Genomic DNA, 13997 nt, shown 5'->3' with positions numbered 1-13997 from the left:
GCCGACAGTGGGGTTCGAACCCACTATCTCCCGAATACTGGCCTCACTTAAGCGACTGCAGCTATCGAGCTCGGTTAAAAATACAAAATCAAGAATATCTCTGTTATCATAGCCAGTTCGGTAAAAATGTACAAGACATAAATGATAGGAAATTTAATAATATATACAGTGGATGCAGTTTATTGTAATCACGGATATAATGTTATCAACTATATTATATAATCACTTTAAGAAGTCCCATACGGACAAATACTAAAACATTGAAGATCTTCCGTTTATTGTGATCATGAATTCGCTTTATGTTATCATATTTGTTTTCAAGGATTTCGTTCTCAAGTATGCGACTATTATCGCGCCTTGCCAGAACACACTTACTTCTTCAAATATGAAAGTGCTGTAAAACCTCCAAGGAACGACGAAGAGTTTTATGTTGTGCCAGTATGTCTGGTGAAAAGAAAAGACTGTTAGTGATTGGGAAAAGTAAGAACCCACATTGCTTTCAAGGCATTAATAAGTTTCCAGTGGACTATCATTCCAATTCTAATGCATGGATGACTGCCCTGACTTTCAAAGAATGGTTACTGAAGTGGGATAATAGGCTGGGCCGTAAAATAGTTTTGGTGGTTGACAACTGTGCAGCACACATTGTGAATTGTGAGCTTAACCCTTTGGGGTCCAATTGATTTTCTACCTGCATCCTGCACAGGTCCAATTTGACATTAGGCAAATATGGGAAGGAAGTACTCACATAAGTAAAAAGGTGAATTTTTACATTAATAATACGAACTTCAAATTTATTTATCATCAGTCAAGTTAACCACATTATCAGCGATATTTTTTCAAAGTATGGTACTTCCGGAAGCATTTGTTCGGGTGTAGTCCTGGGTTCCCTGGACAGGTCTCACAAAAAAATGATGTCTCCTTTCTGCCCCCTTTCACTTTCCTGTCGGAACACACGGCACAGTCCTTGGTTTTTTTGTCCTGACGAGCATCTATGATGTGTAGCTTCCCGTTCAGTCGAAGTTCGTCACAGCTGCTCCGTCGGCCGCGCTTACGGGCATTTTTGTTCCTAACGTCCCCAACAAGCCCCATAATAACTCGGTTCCTGAAAGTCTTGTGATTCACCTCAGGCTTATTTTCTGCCTTTTGTTGCAAGTTATATAGGTGAAAACTGTTCACCAAAGCTACCTCCAACACCCAGAAGTACAATTTCCTCCACCACTTCAGGCTTTTCACTACAAAACCATAAGATGAGCAGTAGTGATCAGCACGATCGACTCCTCCCATTTTGCCTGTGTAATCTATAATGGCAACAGGCTTTAAAATTCTTTCTTCTCCTTGCTCATTACGGTTGTGTCTGACTACCTCCACCATTGATGGGTTGTGCCATGTACTAAGAACTGACACAGTGCGCTTGTCTTTCCACGAAAATACCATGAACTTCCCTTCCTTCCACAGAGCACGAATTTCATGCTTCTTCAGATTTAGTCTCCTATCTTTCAGCTGAGGTGGTAGTCCCTTCCGATTCAATAGCACAGTCCCAGTTAGATGAATTTTCCTTTTCAACAGTTCTCTTGCCAGTTCCATACTAGTGTAAAATCGATCAGTAAACAAATGATAACCTACAGCTTGAGTAAGTTGAAGTACGTCTGTCACCGGCTGCAAAACTATTCTACTGCCAAATGTCAAATCAGGGAAAAGTAAATATAGCGTAGTAAACGAGCCAAAGTAAGGAATCATGGACAAAACATACCCATTCAATGCATCAGCAATAACATATATCCTAATCCCCCACTTTGTTGGCTTTTGTGGATTATACATTTTGAAAAGGACACGCCCCTTGAAGCTTACAGTCGATTCGTCAGCTGAAAGATACTGACTTGGCCTATAAAATTCCAAGAATGACTTCCCTACACATTCTAAGACACTTCTAACTTTACTCGTTCTTGTTACCATTGTTGATGCACTTGATTGTGGAGGGGGTGAAACATGAAAGCCCCAGAATATCTGAAGAAATCGTTTCCGAGAAAAAATGTCCTTACAGAAGGTAGATGAATAGAGCCACAAGTCTGAAAAATGTTCTTTTAGAGTTTTCTTTTTCGTACGTGCCATATTCAGAAGAACACCATGAAATGCCATCATTTCATCGACGGTAACATCGACCCAGTTGCACCATATCGAATGTTGCTGCAACGGCATACGTTTGGTAATACATTCTCTTACATACCTGTTAGTTTCCTTACATATTTCGGAGAACAGTGAAACCGGGAACAGCAACAAAAAGAAATCCAAAGGAGTTACCGGCTTCTTTCCTGTAGTAGGAGGTTTGTATCCCATAGCACTGTTGTGAGAATACTTGGAAAAAATACGGTCACCTTCTTCATAAACTTTCCATTCATCACCCACTACATCAGCGCTTTCGCCACTATCTTCCATGTCATTTTCCTCCTCACTCGAAATATCATACTAAGATTCAGGAATACTAATGTCACCATCAGAATCCGTCAACAAATCATCGTCAATATCGCCACTATCACATAACTGTTCGTAAATATCATCAGGCTCCATGCCGCGGCTGGTGGACGCCATGTTGATAACGAAAGCAAACACAGCTGTGACAGTGAGAAACTATCTCCAAAGAAATCGCAATTCAGCTTAAAGGAATGAACGGTAGATAGCAGAAGGCAAGAGAGAAATGCCAAGGCTGTATACTGCATAAAGCTCGGCGCCATTTTCTGCTCCAGCATACGAAATATATAACCTTAAAGTTGTGTCGGACTAGGTCCGACATAGGACCGGAACTGGAAATTAACGATGTCGGACTGAGTCCGACATTGGACCCCAAAAGCTTAAGAACATCAAGGTGGTTTCCTCACCGGCGAATACGACTTCATTAATTCAACCATGCGATCAAGGAATCATTCGCACCATGAAAGCGTATTATCGCCATGAAAGGAGCACAAGAATCTTAGAAAACAAAGAGGACTCACTAAAACTAGTGCCAATGCCCTTGCCAAAACAACCAGCCTTCTCGTTGCCCTGCATCTTCTAACCATATCATGGGATAATGTCTCAGCACATACAATAAGGAACTGTTTCCGGTATGGGGGGAATTTTTAAAAGAGTTACCAGAAGTAGACGAGGATGTTGAACTTTGTCCAACAGGCTTAACGGAAGATGAATTTCAGGAATGGATGAACAATGATGAGGGTCCTGATACGAAACAAAGGAAACTTAGATATGAGATAGCGATGCTGATGATGACATTTTGCCGAAACTTCCCGAATACCAACGAATGCCGAAATGAGACAGGCGCTAGATATTAATGGACTTTTGAGAGACAACAAGAAGCAAACAACGATTAGAGACTATTTTACATAGCTGAAAACAGTTAATGGTATTGCAGTGCTGTGTACCGGTATCTGTTTCATTGTAGTAAATATAGGTTATTAATACAGTAGGCTACCTGTCAATTTTTATATTTCAGCTACTGTTATCAGCCGGTTAATGTTATCAAATTATCTGAGTCCCAAAGTGATCATAATAAGCGGCGTCCACTGTAACTTCAGTTATGTAGTATTTACCGATACGGCCAATTCTTCTTCTTTCTTCTTTTGCTACCGCTTTTTCCCCCACACCTGTGGGCTCGCGGGTATGAATTACATTGCACATGTTGATTTGGCCCTGTTTTACGGCCGGATGCCCTTCTTGACGCCAACCCTATATGGAGGGTAGTGTGGTATGTTGTCTGAATATGAGGAGTGTGTTGGGACGGACAAATATACCCAGTCCCTGAGCCAGAACAATTAATCAGAAGCAATTAAAATCCCCGACCCGGCCAGGAATCGAACCTGGAACCCTCTGAACCGATGGCCATTGAGCCAACGAGTCGGACTTTTCAATAGGGCCAATAATAACAAATATCTGAGAATTAGATTTTAGGCCTTCCCCTCAACTACCATTTCACTCAGCGTCAGTAAAATTATTTATGGCCTAGATGTAGTGACTTATTCCCGACTTCATATACCGATTTTCATTAATTTCTCCACAGCCGTTTTCTCGCGATGAGCACACATACATAGAGACAGAAATCACGGAAAATTAAAATGTACATTTCCCCTGGTTACTGTGGTCACGACCAGTACAGAAATATCATTCCTTTTAAATTCTGAGCAATCCACAGACAAAACTTTTATTTTATTTATACTGAGATAAATTAAAATAAGTCGCAATTGTCTCCAAACGGCTACTAAAAAGTCACTAGTCGTTATCATTGAAATTATGTTACTAAATTACTAAAAAAAGACTCCATGTCTAGCGACTAGTCTGGTCTCTAGAATCAACTATAGACTGATGTTAACTGTGAATGAAAAGGAACATAGCACGCGAGAACGAGAGATTGACAATCGATATACGCGTCGCGATATACAAGTCTCAATAAACATCGCACATTTCACGCATTAATAAATGTCAATATTTCGTTTGAAAGCGGCCAATGAGCGAAGGACTTTCAGCCACTGGCCTAAAAAAACTGAAATGGCGGGATTTGAAAACAAAGGGTTATAGGGAGGTACATTCAGGGAAACAGGGTGCGCTAGGCAGCGGTGCTAAGGGAACAGGGAACTGGAAATCAAGTAGGGATGACATAAAACTGTTAGTGCTCAACTGTAGAAGTATTGTAAAGAAAGGAATACAATTAAGTAATTTAATAGATATATACTTACCAGATATTGTAATAGGAGTTGAATCATGGCTGAGAAATGATATAATGGATGCAGAAATTTTCTCACGGAACTGGAGGGTGTATCGTAGAGATAGGATAGGAAAGGTAGGAGGGGGAGTATTCATTCTCGTGAAAGAAGAATTTGTAAGCTACGAAAAAGTTAAAGATGACAAGCACGAAATTCTAAGGGTAAGGCTCATTTCTAAAGATAATAGGCAACTAGATGTCTTTGGAGGGTACAGACCAGGAAAGGGTAGCGCAGATGCTGATTCAGAATTATTTGATAAGATAATCAGCTATGTGGGAAACGATAAGGAAAGGAACGTGATCGTAGCGGGTGACCTCAATTTACCAAATGTCAATTGGGAAGGTAATGCGAACGACAGGAAGCATGACCAACAAATGGCAAATAAGTTAATATGGGAAGGGCACCTGATTCAGAAAGTGATGGAATCAACTAGAGGGAAGAATATTCTGGATGTGGTGCTGGTAAAACCAGATGAGCTCTATAGTGAAACCGAAGTAATAGATGGTATTAGTGATCACGAAGCTGTTTTTGTGGTAATTAAGAATAAATGTGAAAGAAAGGAAGAGATTAAAATTAGGACTGTTAGGCAGTACCATATGACTGACAAAACAGGCATGAGGGAGTTTTTAATAAGCAACTATGATCGGTGGAAAACGGTAAATAAAAATGTAAACAGACTCTGGGATGGGTTTAAAGCAATTGTTGAGGAATGTGAAAATAGGTTTGTACCTTTAAAAGTGGTAAGGAATGGTAAAGATCCACTATATTATAACAGGGAAGTAAAGAGACTAAGAAGGAGGTGCAGGCTGGAAAGAAATAGAGTGGAAGTAAGGAGAAATTGAAGGAACTTACTAGGAAATTGAATCTAGCAAAGAAGTCAGCTAAGGATAAAATGATGGCAAGCATAATTGGTGGCCACACTAATTTTAGTGAAAAATGGAAGAGTATGTATAGGTACTTTAAGGCAGAAACAGGTTCCAAGAAGGACATTCCAGGAATAATTAATGAACAAGCGGAGTGTGTATGCGAGGATCTTCAAAAGGCAGAAGTATTCAGTCAGCAGTATGTAAAGATTGTTGGTTACAAGGATAATGTCCAGACAGAGGAGGTGACTAATACTAAAGAAGTATTAAAATTTACCTATGACAGCAATGACATTTACAGTAAGATACAAAAGTTGAAAACTAGAAAAGCAGCTGGAATTGATAAAGTTTCGGGGGATATACTAAAGACAATGGGTTGGGATATAGTACCATATCTGAAGTACTTATTTGATTATTGTTTGGTTGAAGGAGCTATATCAAATGAATGGAGAGTTGCTATAGTAGCCCCTGTGTATAAAGGAAAGGGTGATAGACATAAAGCTGAAAATTACAGGCCAGTCAGTTTGACATGCATTGTATGTAAGCTTTGGGAAAGCATTGTTTCTGATTATATAAGACATGTTTGCAAAATTAGTAAATGGTTGACAGAAGGCAGTTTGGGTTTAGGAAAGGTTATTCCACTGAAGCTCAACTTGTAGGATTCCAGCAAGATATAGCAGATATCCTGGATTCAGGAGGTCAATTGGACTGTATCGCGATTGACCTGTCTAAAGCATTTGATAGGGTAGATCATGGGAGACTACTGGCAAAAATGAGTGCAATTGGACTTGACAAAAGAGTGACTGAATGGGTGGCTCTTGATTCTAGAAAATAGAACTCACAGAATTAGAGTAGGTGAAGCTTTATCTGTCCCTGTAAAAATTAAGAGGGGAATTCCTCAAGCCAGTATTATTGGACCTTTATGTTTTCTTATATATATCAATGATATGTGTAAAGAAGTGGAATCAGAGATAAGGGTTTCGCAGATGATGTTATTCTAAACAGAGTAATAAATAAGTTACAAGATTGTGAGCAACTGCAAAATGACCTTGATAAAGTTGTGAGATGGACAATAGGAAATGACACGATGATAAACGGAGATAAAAGTCAGGTTGTGAGTTTCACAAACAGGAAAAGTCCTCTCAGTTTTAATTACTGCGTTGATGGGGTGAAAGTTCCCTTTGGGGATCATTGTAAATACCTAGGTATAAATATAAGAAAAGATCTTCATTGGGGTAATCACATAAATATGATTGTAAATAAAGGGTACAGATCTCTGCACATGGTTATGAGAGTATTTAGGGGTTGTAGTAAGGATGTAAAGGAGAGAGCATATTTGTCTCTGGTGAGACCTCAACTTGAGTATGGTTCCAGTGTAGTAAGGATGCAAAGAAGAGAGCATATTTGTCTCTGGTGAGTGCTTCACTAGAAGCAGGAATTTCAAACAGTCTAACACTGCAGATACATTCGGACATACATTACATCTTGCGAATAAGTTGAAAACATTGTTTACTACGGACATCCAAGTCTACAGAAGACATTTTCTGTTACACAAAATTGTCGTCCAGCCTACCTTCTTTTATTTGATATTTTAGCAGCGTTTTTACGGCAAATTAATAATCTTAAATTGAAATTCTTTGATGTTTTTCACCACTTCACAACATACCACTATTTTTATTCAACTTTCCAAGACGTCATAAACTATACTGCCTTCAATTCAACTACTTATTTCCATCCTTATTTTAAATATTGGCCTCAAATATGAGCTTATACTGTATCTTTTAACCGTCTTGTTCTTATCCTGTTGACGCCTTATTTTTGACATCTATTTTCCTAATGTAATATGTTGCTCAAGTTTCTTATCAAGAGGATCCATTTCAGTGCCAGACATGATTATTTTTTCAAACTATGTATGACTAGTACTTTTAGACAAACATACCAATTTAACAAAGTAATTTTAGTATAAGTTTTGTTTTAATCAATATATTTGTACTGTAAACATTTTGCATCCACAGTATTAACACTTGTAAATATTCATCAATACTTTTTAAGTAAGTTTTTATGACTCCTTAGACCATATGTGTTTTAAGATTGTTTGTGGCTGATGATGCCCAATAAATAGTGGGCGAAACATGTACCCTTCAAATTTCTGATAATTTCCATGTGCATTTAACCACACTATAGTGGAATAAATTTGTACTGAATAGGTGGTATTAAAATTACTCCTTGTATAACTTTGTGATCAGCTATTTTTCAATACGGAATAATGACGAGAATAACGGTTTGTAAGTGGTATGTTCCGAGCTGTCAGTGGAGAGAGGGCGTGGGAGGACATCGATAGACGAATAAGTTTGGATGGTGTCTTTAAAAGTAGGAAAGATCACAATATGAAGATAAAGTTGGAATTCAAGAGGACAAATTGGGGCAAATATTCGCTTATAGGAAGGGGAGTTAGGGATGGGAATAACTTACCAGTGGAGATGTTCAATAAATTTCCAATCTTTTTGCAATCATTTAAGAAAAGGCTAGGAAAACAACAGATGGGAAATCTGCCACCTGGGCGACTGCCCTAAAAGCAGATCAGTAGTGATTGAAATTGAACGTTTGAAGTTCACCAAAAAATTAGCTAAAATCAGGAAAATCCTTGAATAATCGGGAGGTGGGAAAAACTGTTGAAAATCGGGAGTCTTCCACCTAAATCGGGAGAGTTGGCAGGTATGCATTTACCAAAAAATGTGATCGTTCATCTTCAGTACCGTATAATTTGTGTGCTATGTACACTTGCGAGCTCTCTTGTCGATATTCGAAGGCGATGTCAGAGTCGATTAGTAATGCCCGTCGACAGCTGTTCTCTAAAAGAAAACTAAAAATGAAAGAGGATGACACGTTTTCGTTATCATTATACAATTTGCTTTACGTCGCACCGACACAGATAGGTCTTATGGCAACCATGGGATAGGAAAGGCCCAGGAGTGAGAAGCAAGCTCACAGCCATGCGGCCCTAACCACACGGCAAACTCACCCGGTACATGTTTTTGTATTAAATGAGTAAACAACTTGGCCGACAGCAGTTGTTAACTCGTTAGAAATAAAGGCTAAAGTAAACGATCGCATAACTTTTAATGTTATACACTGAAATTAAGTAAGAATGTGATACACTTCAAGATGTGGCAGAGTACATCAATGATTCAATACCACACCCGGGAAACTGGAGATGGTTTAGGAGGATGATGATGATATCAATGATTCAAAGGATTGTTTATATTTTCTCGTGTCTAGTTAAATTTCAGAAAGGCTGTTCCGATGTAATTTTGTAGCAAGGAGGTTATTATTTCTCTACGTGCACTTGAAATACGGTTTCATGATATATATATGGTTAGATTAGGTGTTATAATTTGAAGAAGAAAACTGGGATATTTCCCACAGAGACCTCTGGATTGATACTGTAAGTTTTTCTACTATTTGCTTTACGTCGCACCGACATAGATACGTCTTATGGCGACGATGGGATAGGAAGGGCCTAGAAGTGGAAGGAAGCTTCCGTGGCCTTAATTAAGGTACAACCCCGGCATTTGCCTGGTGTGAAAATGGGAAACCATGGAAAACCATCTTCAGGGCTGCCGACAGTGGGGCTCGAAACCACTATCTCCCGATTACTGGATACTGGCCGCACTTAAGCGACTGCAGCTATCGAGCTCGGTTATAAGTGTTTCAGAATGAAATTAAACATACACTTTCACATAGGATCGGATCTTGAAAAATAACAAACAAGCCGCAGTGTGGATATCATCTGTGAAAACACAAGTTTTGAACAAACTGATTGCAGTTTCATACCAATTTTAAAGTGTATGGGGTTCTTCCTGACTTTTACAAAAAATCGGATATAACGACAAACCATGACAGCAAGTAAATTTGTCACCGTTATTAATTCTCGCTATAACGGACTTCTACTGCATATTAAATTCCGCCCTCTAAGAGTTAACCCAGGAACGCCGGAGTTTTCAATTTTCGGTTTTAAAATTTTTATTTAATATTCCAACCATTCACATATTGGAGAAAATTTAAAAAATCATTTTTCTCGAAATTGGATGGTTGGTTTGTAAGTGAAGGCCTCGTACCGTACGGAACCGCACGGCACTTGACATAGCTGTTGGGTGGAACATAAAAATTATTACCTCGTTAGAATACCATGAAATTTAATGCTTAATGTTGTTTCAGAATTTCACTTAAAAATTACTTAGCAATAAACAAAAGAACAAACGGTGTTTGCAGGTTCATTTGTGACATCCCTTTGGGAATTCTGAAAAGTAGTATTAGCTGAGACGTGACATATCTTCAGGAATTAGGAATAATATAACTATAGACTTCAGCTTTCCTGATGTAGTCACCTATTTCCACTTTTCAATAGTTTAGAATGGCAAAATGCAGTTTACACAAACGCCCATACTGCACATGAAGCAGTCTGTACGGCCGCGGGATTTGCATCCGTTGGCTGCACAGCGCCGGCGTTGATTTGTTGGAGCGATATACGTAGTACTGTAATGTAGGCAATTGAATCTTAAGGTGTCAGACACACTAAAAAGAAAATAAGTATGAACAACTGTATTTATTTCTCTTCAAAATACCACCCAAATATGTATATCGTAATACATATTTTGCACCTACCCTTTTCTGATCGTGGCACTTACACATAGCCACTTAGAAGTAAAATGGCGATAGATATTTTCATTTGTTCGGGGTTAATTTTCATTGTAAAAAAGCGCGTACTTGTTGGCTCCAGAGCACAAGAAATGCACAATTCATCGTAAAAATACTCAAATATTTCGGTATGCATCTTACATCAAAAAGTGAAAAACTTCGCATTAGGGAAGTGGACAGTTGTGGGTAATCCGCCATCCAGGTAGCTGGTGGACGAGGTGATGATTTCGCTCTCTTCCCGGGCCTTGTATCATCGGACATGGATTCTCTATTTCTGTGCGGAATTTACTTCTTTAGCACTACTTCTGCTGGTACTCGGAACTGGCCTCCCGTAAGGTTATCTGCGAGTCCCCCCTCATCTTCCCCAGATAATACATTAGATTCCAGTGGTTTAGTGTGTTATGACGTGGAACTTTTTAGAATAATCTACAATTATACATTTGTATGACACATATAAATCAATATTTGCAACTGCAGTATGAACTGTTACTTCAGAATCACCCTTAGAAGTGAGGAGAAAAGGAACAGTGGGGTACGGTAAGCGTCGTGCGGTACCATACTCTATCAACGGAATAATTAGCGTCATAACAGCTAACACAGAAATGATGACCAATATCTTGTTATTTCTATTCATGGACTTATATTTCAAGATAATAAACCATATGATACAAAATTCTATTGTCAAAATTTATAAACGAAATAAAGCAACTTGTTTTACACGGGCAGTCACTTTTATTCCTCTCGACAGGATCTCAAATTCTAAGCAATTGTTACCGCACATAAACACTCAAATAAAACCCTCTGTTGATGCCAGGCATTGTAGGGAGTATCTCCTCGACAATGCGAAGCGAAGTTGCCAGATATATGGCGCGAATAAGGATCAGTACGAGACAATCCGAATTAAGGCGCACTGGTACTATACGGTACCGCGTGACGTTGCCGGGTTAAAGAACTTAAGATATGGTAATTTATTTACCCAAACTGAATGCACATTTTGAAATTACACTCTGGTCAGGAAAAGGAATGTCTAAGTTTATATACTATATTATTTGTGAAAAAATGAAAATCTTGATCCAAGCAACAAAAAAAATCAAAAGTACACATAAAAGTACCTGAGAGTGGGTATCTGCATAAGATGGGATTTCCAGCATGCCAGTGCTGACACTTCGGTCTGTGTCAGCTTCTTCATCAGCATATGTCAATGTCCGACGTGTCAACAATGTAGAAAAAGTAGGCCGATCTTCACCACGCTCCAAAAAACCACCCTCACTTGAAAAACAAATAAAGAAAAGAAAAACCAGGATATCCTTATGATAACACGACAGAGGGACTCAATTATCTTCTTGTTAAAAATAAATATCTCTATGACAGCATTATTTCAGCTTTATCCATTTAGAATAACTTGCAGTCACTAACAACAAAACAAGTTGAGGACATCACATGCAGCATTTCAAAATAAAGAAATTTATTTTTGCAATGGCAAACTCTTAAACTTTCGTAACTACAGGCAGAGAGACAGCAAAAATCACTTACTCATCTGATGGTTGGGCAGCCTCTCCCCATGCTTTCCTTGGCTGTCTGGCACCTAAGGAAGTAACTTTATTGTCATGTCGAGGGACACGTACAGGAGTGATGAGCTTAGATTTCTCCTCAACAGGTGAAGGTACAGTTTGGCGAATGTAGTGTTTACTCGGAGATCTATAACAAAATAAATTATTTACAGATTTCCCTTTTCAACATACCAAGATCTTTCTCCATCAATGGTAGCAATAATAGTTATATTCTTGAAGGTATTAAACAGAGAACTGTCTGGTTTCAGAGGAAAATATTAATGAAAATGGAAATATTTTTATGAAAGACAAAATTGCAGAAGAATATTTATGAAGATGCATGTTGTTACACCCTAAGAATTCATAATGCACAGCAGATATCTAAACACTGAACTGGGATCCTTTATGAAAAGTTCAATCGGCTTTCTTGTCATTGCTGCTGCTTCACTTAAGGTAAAGAGACACTGCACTAATCAGCTATGTGTAATTAATTCCAGTCCTTTATTAAATATCTGAAGAACATGTTTTCGAACTAGAGGGAAATGCACATTATCACATACTTCACAAAATAGAGGCTCTCCTATAAAATATACACTTAACAGAACTATCTTAAGAAAAATCACAAATGCAATATTTTTTTTTGCTATGGGCTTTACGTCGCACCGACACAGATAGGTCTTATGGCGACGACGGGATAGGAAAGGCCTAAGAGTTGGAAGGAAGCGGCTGTGGCCTTAATTAAGGTACAGCCCCAGCATTTGCCTGGTGTGAAAATGGGAAACCACGGAAAACCATTTTCAGGGCTGCCGATAGTGGGATTCGAACCTACTATCTCCCGGATGCAAGCTCACAGCCGTGCGCCTCTACGCGCACGGCCAACTCGCCCGGTAATGCAATATTCTACTGGAGATTTGCATAATAAATGGAAATGGAATATACATGTGGACAACTATAAAAATAAGGCGTCGTCGCTGTAAGACATATCTGAGTCGGTGCGACGTAAAGAAAAAAAAAGGAAAAAAAGGCGAGGAACAATACTACTGTCAATAAACTGCTTTTTAAATATCTTTTTTCCACTAAATAACATCTCTAGTTCACCAAAGAAAAGAAATGCCTGCAGGAAAAAACAAAACAAAAAAAAACAAAACAAAGACATCAACAATTACAGGGGAATATCGCTACTACCAGAGACGTATAACATCTTTTCAAAGGTACTGCAACATGGAGCAGAAAAACAACAGGAACAGCAAATTGGTGAATATCAAGGAGGTTTTAGAACGGGCAGGTTATGTGCAAAACAGATCCTGAACCTGAAGTTGATCACTGTGTATTAAAAACAGAGCAACATAAAATACGTGCTCACATTTGTGGACTTCATGAAGTCCTATCCTACAAGAAATGGATCTAGATAGGAAGACCAGAGAGCTCATTACACAGATGGTGACCGATACAACAACCAAAGTGAATTTCATAGCAATACTATCAGAATACTTGGGGATTAAAACAGGGGTCAGGCAGGGAGATGGAATTTCTCCCCTTCTAATCAACTGTGTCCTTGACAAAGTGATTAGAGAGTGGCATCTAAAGAAAAAAAAAAAAATTGCAAGGATTAGGTGGTTTATGAAGGGATACAAGAACAGAGAAATTGAAGCCGACAGTCTAGCCTTTGCGGATGACATTATGGTCATGTCAGATTAAATAGAGCAGGTAGAGAACCAGATTGCCCACCTCCAGGCCTACAGATGTCCAAGAAGACAACCGTACATGACCAACATCGAAATAGCACCCAGATGGATCACAGCAGAGGGAGAAAGGATTCAGAAAGTGGAGAAATTTAAACATCTGGGAGAGTGAATAGACAACAATCTGTCAGGAAAAAAATAACACAACATGATCAATGCAAAACTCAGACATTACGAGACAGTGATCTGGGAGCTTTGTAAATTATGCTAGTGCTTTCGGGGCTTGTAGGCCATGGTCTAGGAGCATGTGATGGACCCGATGTTTCACTGAAGACTGCGCTCGTCATCATCGAGGGTTCCAACTGACTTCAATAGCAGTGAAGCACACAGTGGAATAGAGTGGTGTTGCAATTCCACCTCATTATATAGTGCAGGCTACGGTGCACTGCTCGC

General features: G+C 38.9%; 1 protein-coding gene across 1 annotated transcript in view; it reads right to left on the bottom strand.

The window, feature by feature from the left end:
- The window catches only part of Ptpmeg (protein tyrosine phosphatase Meg), a 502744-nt gene that overhangs the window by 287524 nt on the left and 201223 nt on the right, over positions 1-13997 (bottom strand). Inside the window, exons 11-12 of the mRNA XM_067142262.2 lie at positions 11846-12010; positions 11425-11581 (exon numbers count right to left, since the gene is read on the bottom strand). Of these exons, the coding sequence (XP_066998363.2) occupies positions 11425-11581; positions 11846-12010 (322 nt within the window). The remainder of the gene's footprint in view (positions 1-11424; positions 11582-11845; positions 12011-13997) is intronic.

This window comes from Anabrus simplex, chromosome 2, assembly GCF_040414725.1.
Source record: "Anabrus simplex isolate iqAnaSimp1 chromosome 2, ASM4041472v1, whole genome shotgun sequence".
Taxonomy (NCBI): Eukaryota; Metazoa; Arthropoda; class Insecta; order Orthoptera; family Tettigoniidae; genus Anabrus; species Anabrus simplex.
The sequence above is the reverse complement of the archived record's forward strand: the minus strand, read 5'-3'. Positions and strand labels throughout refer to the sequence as shown.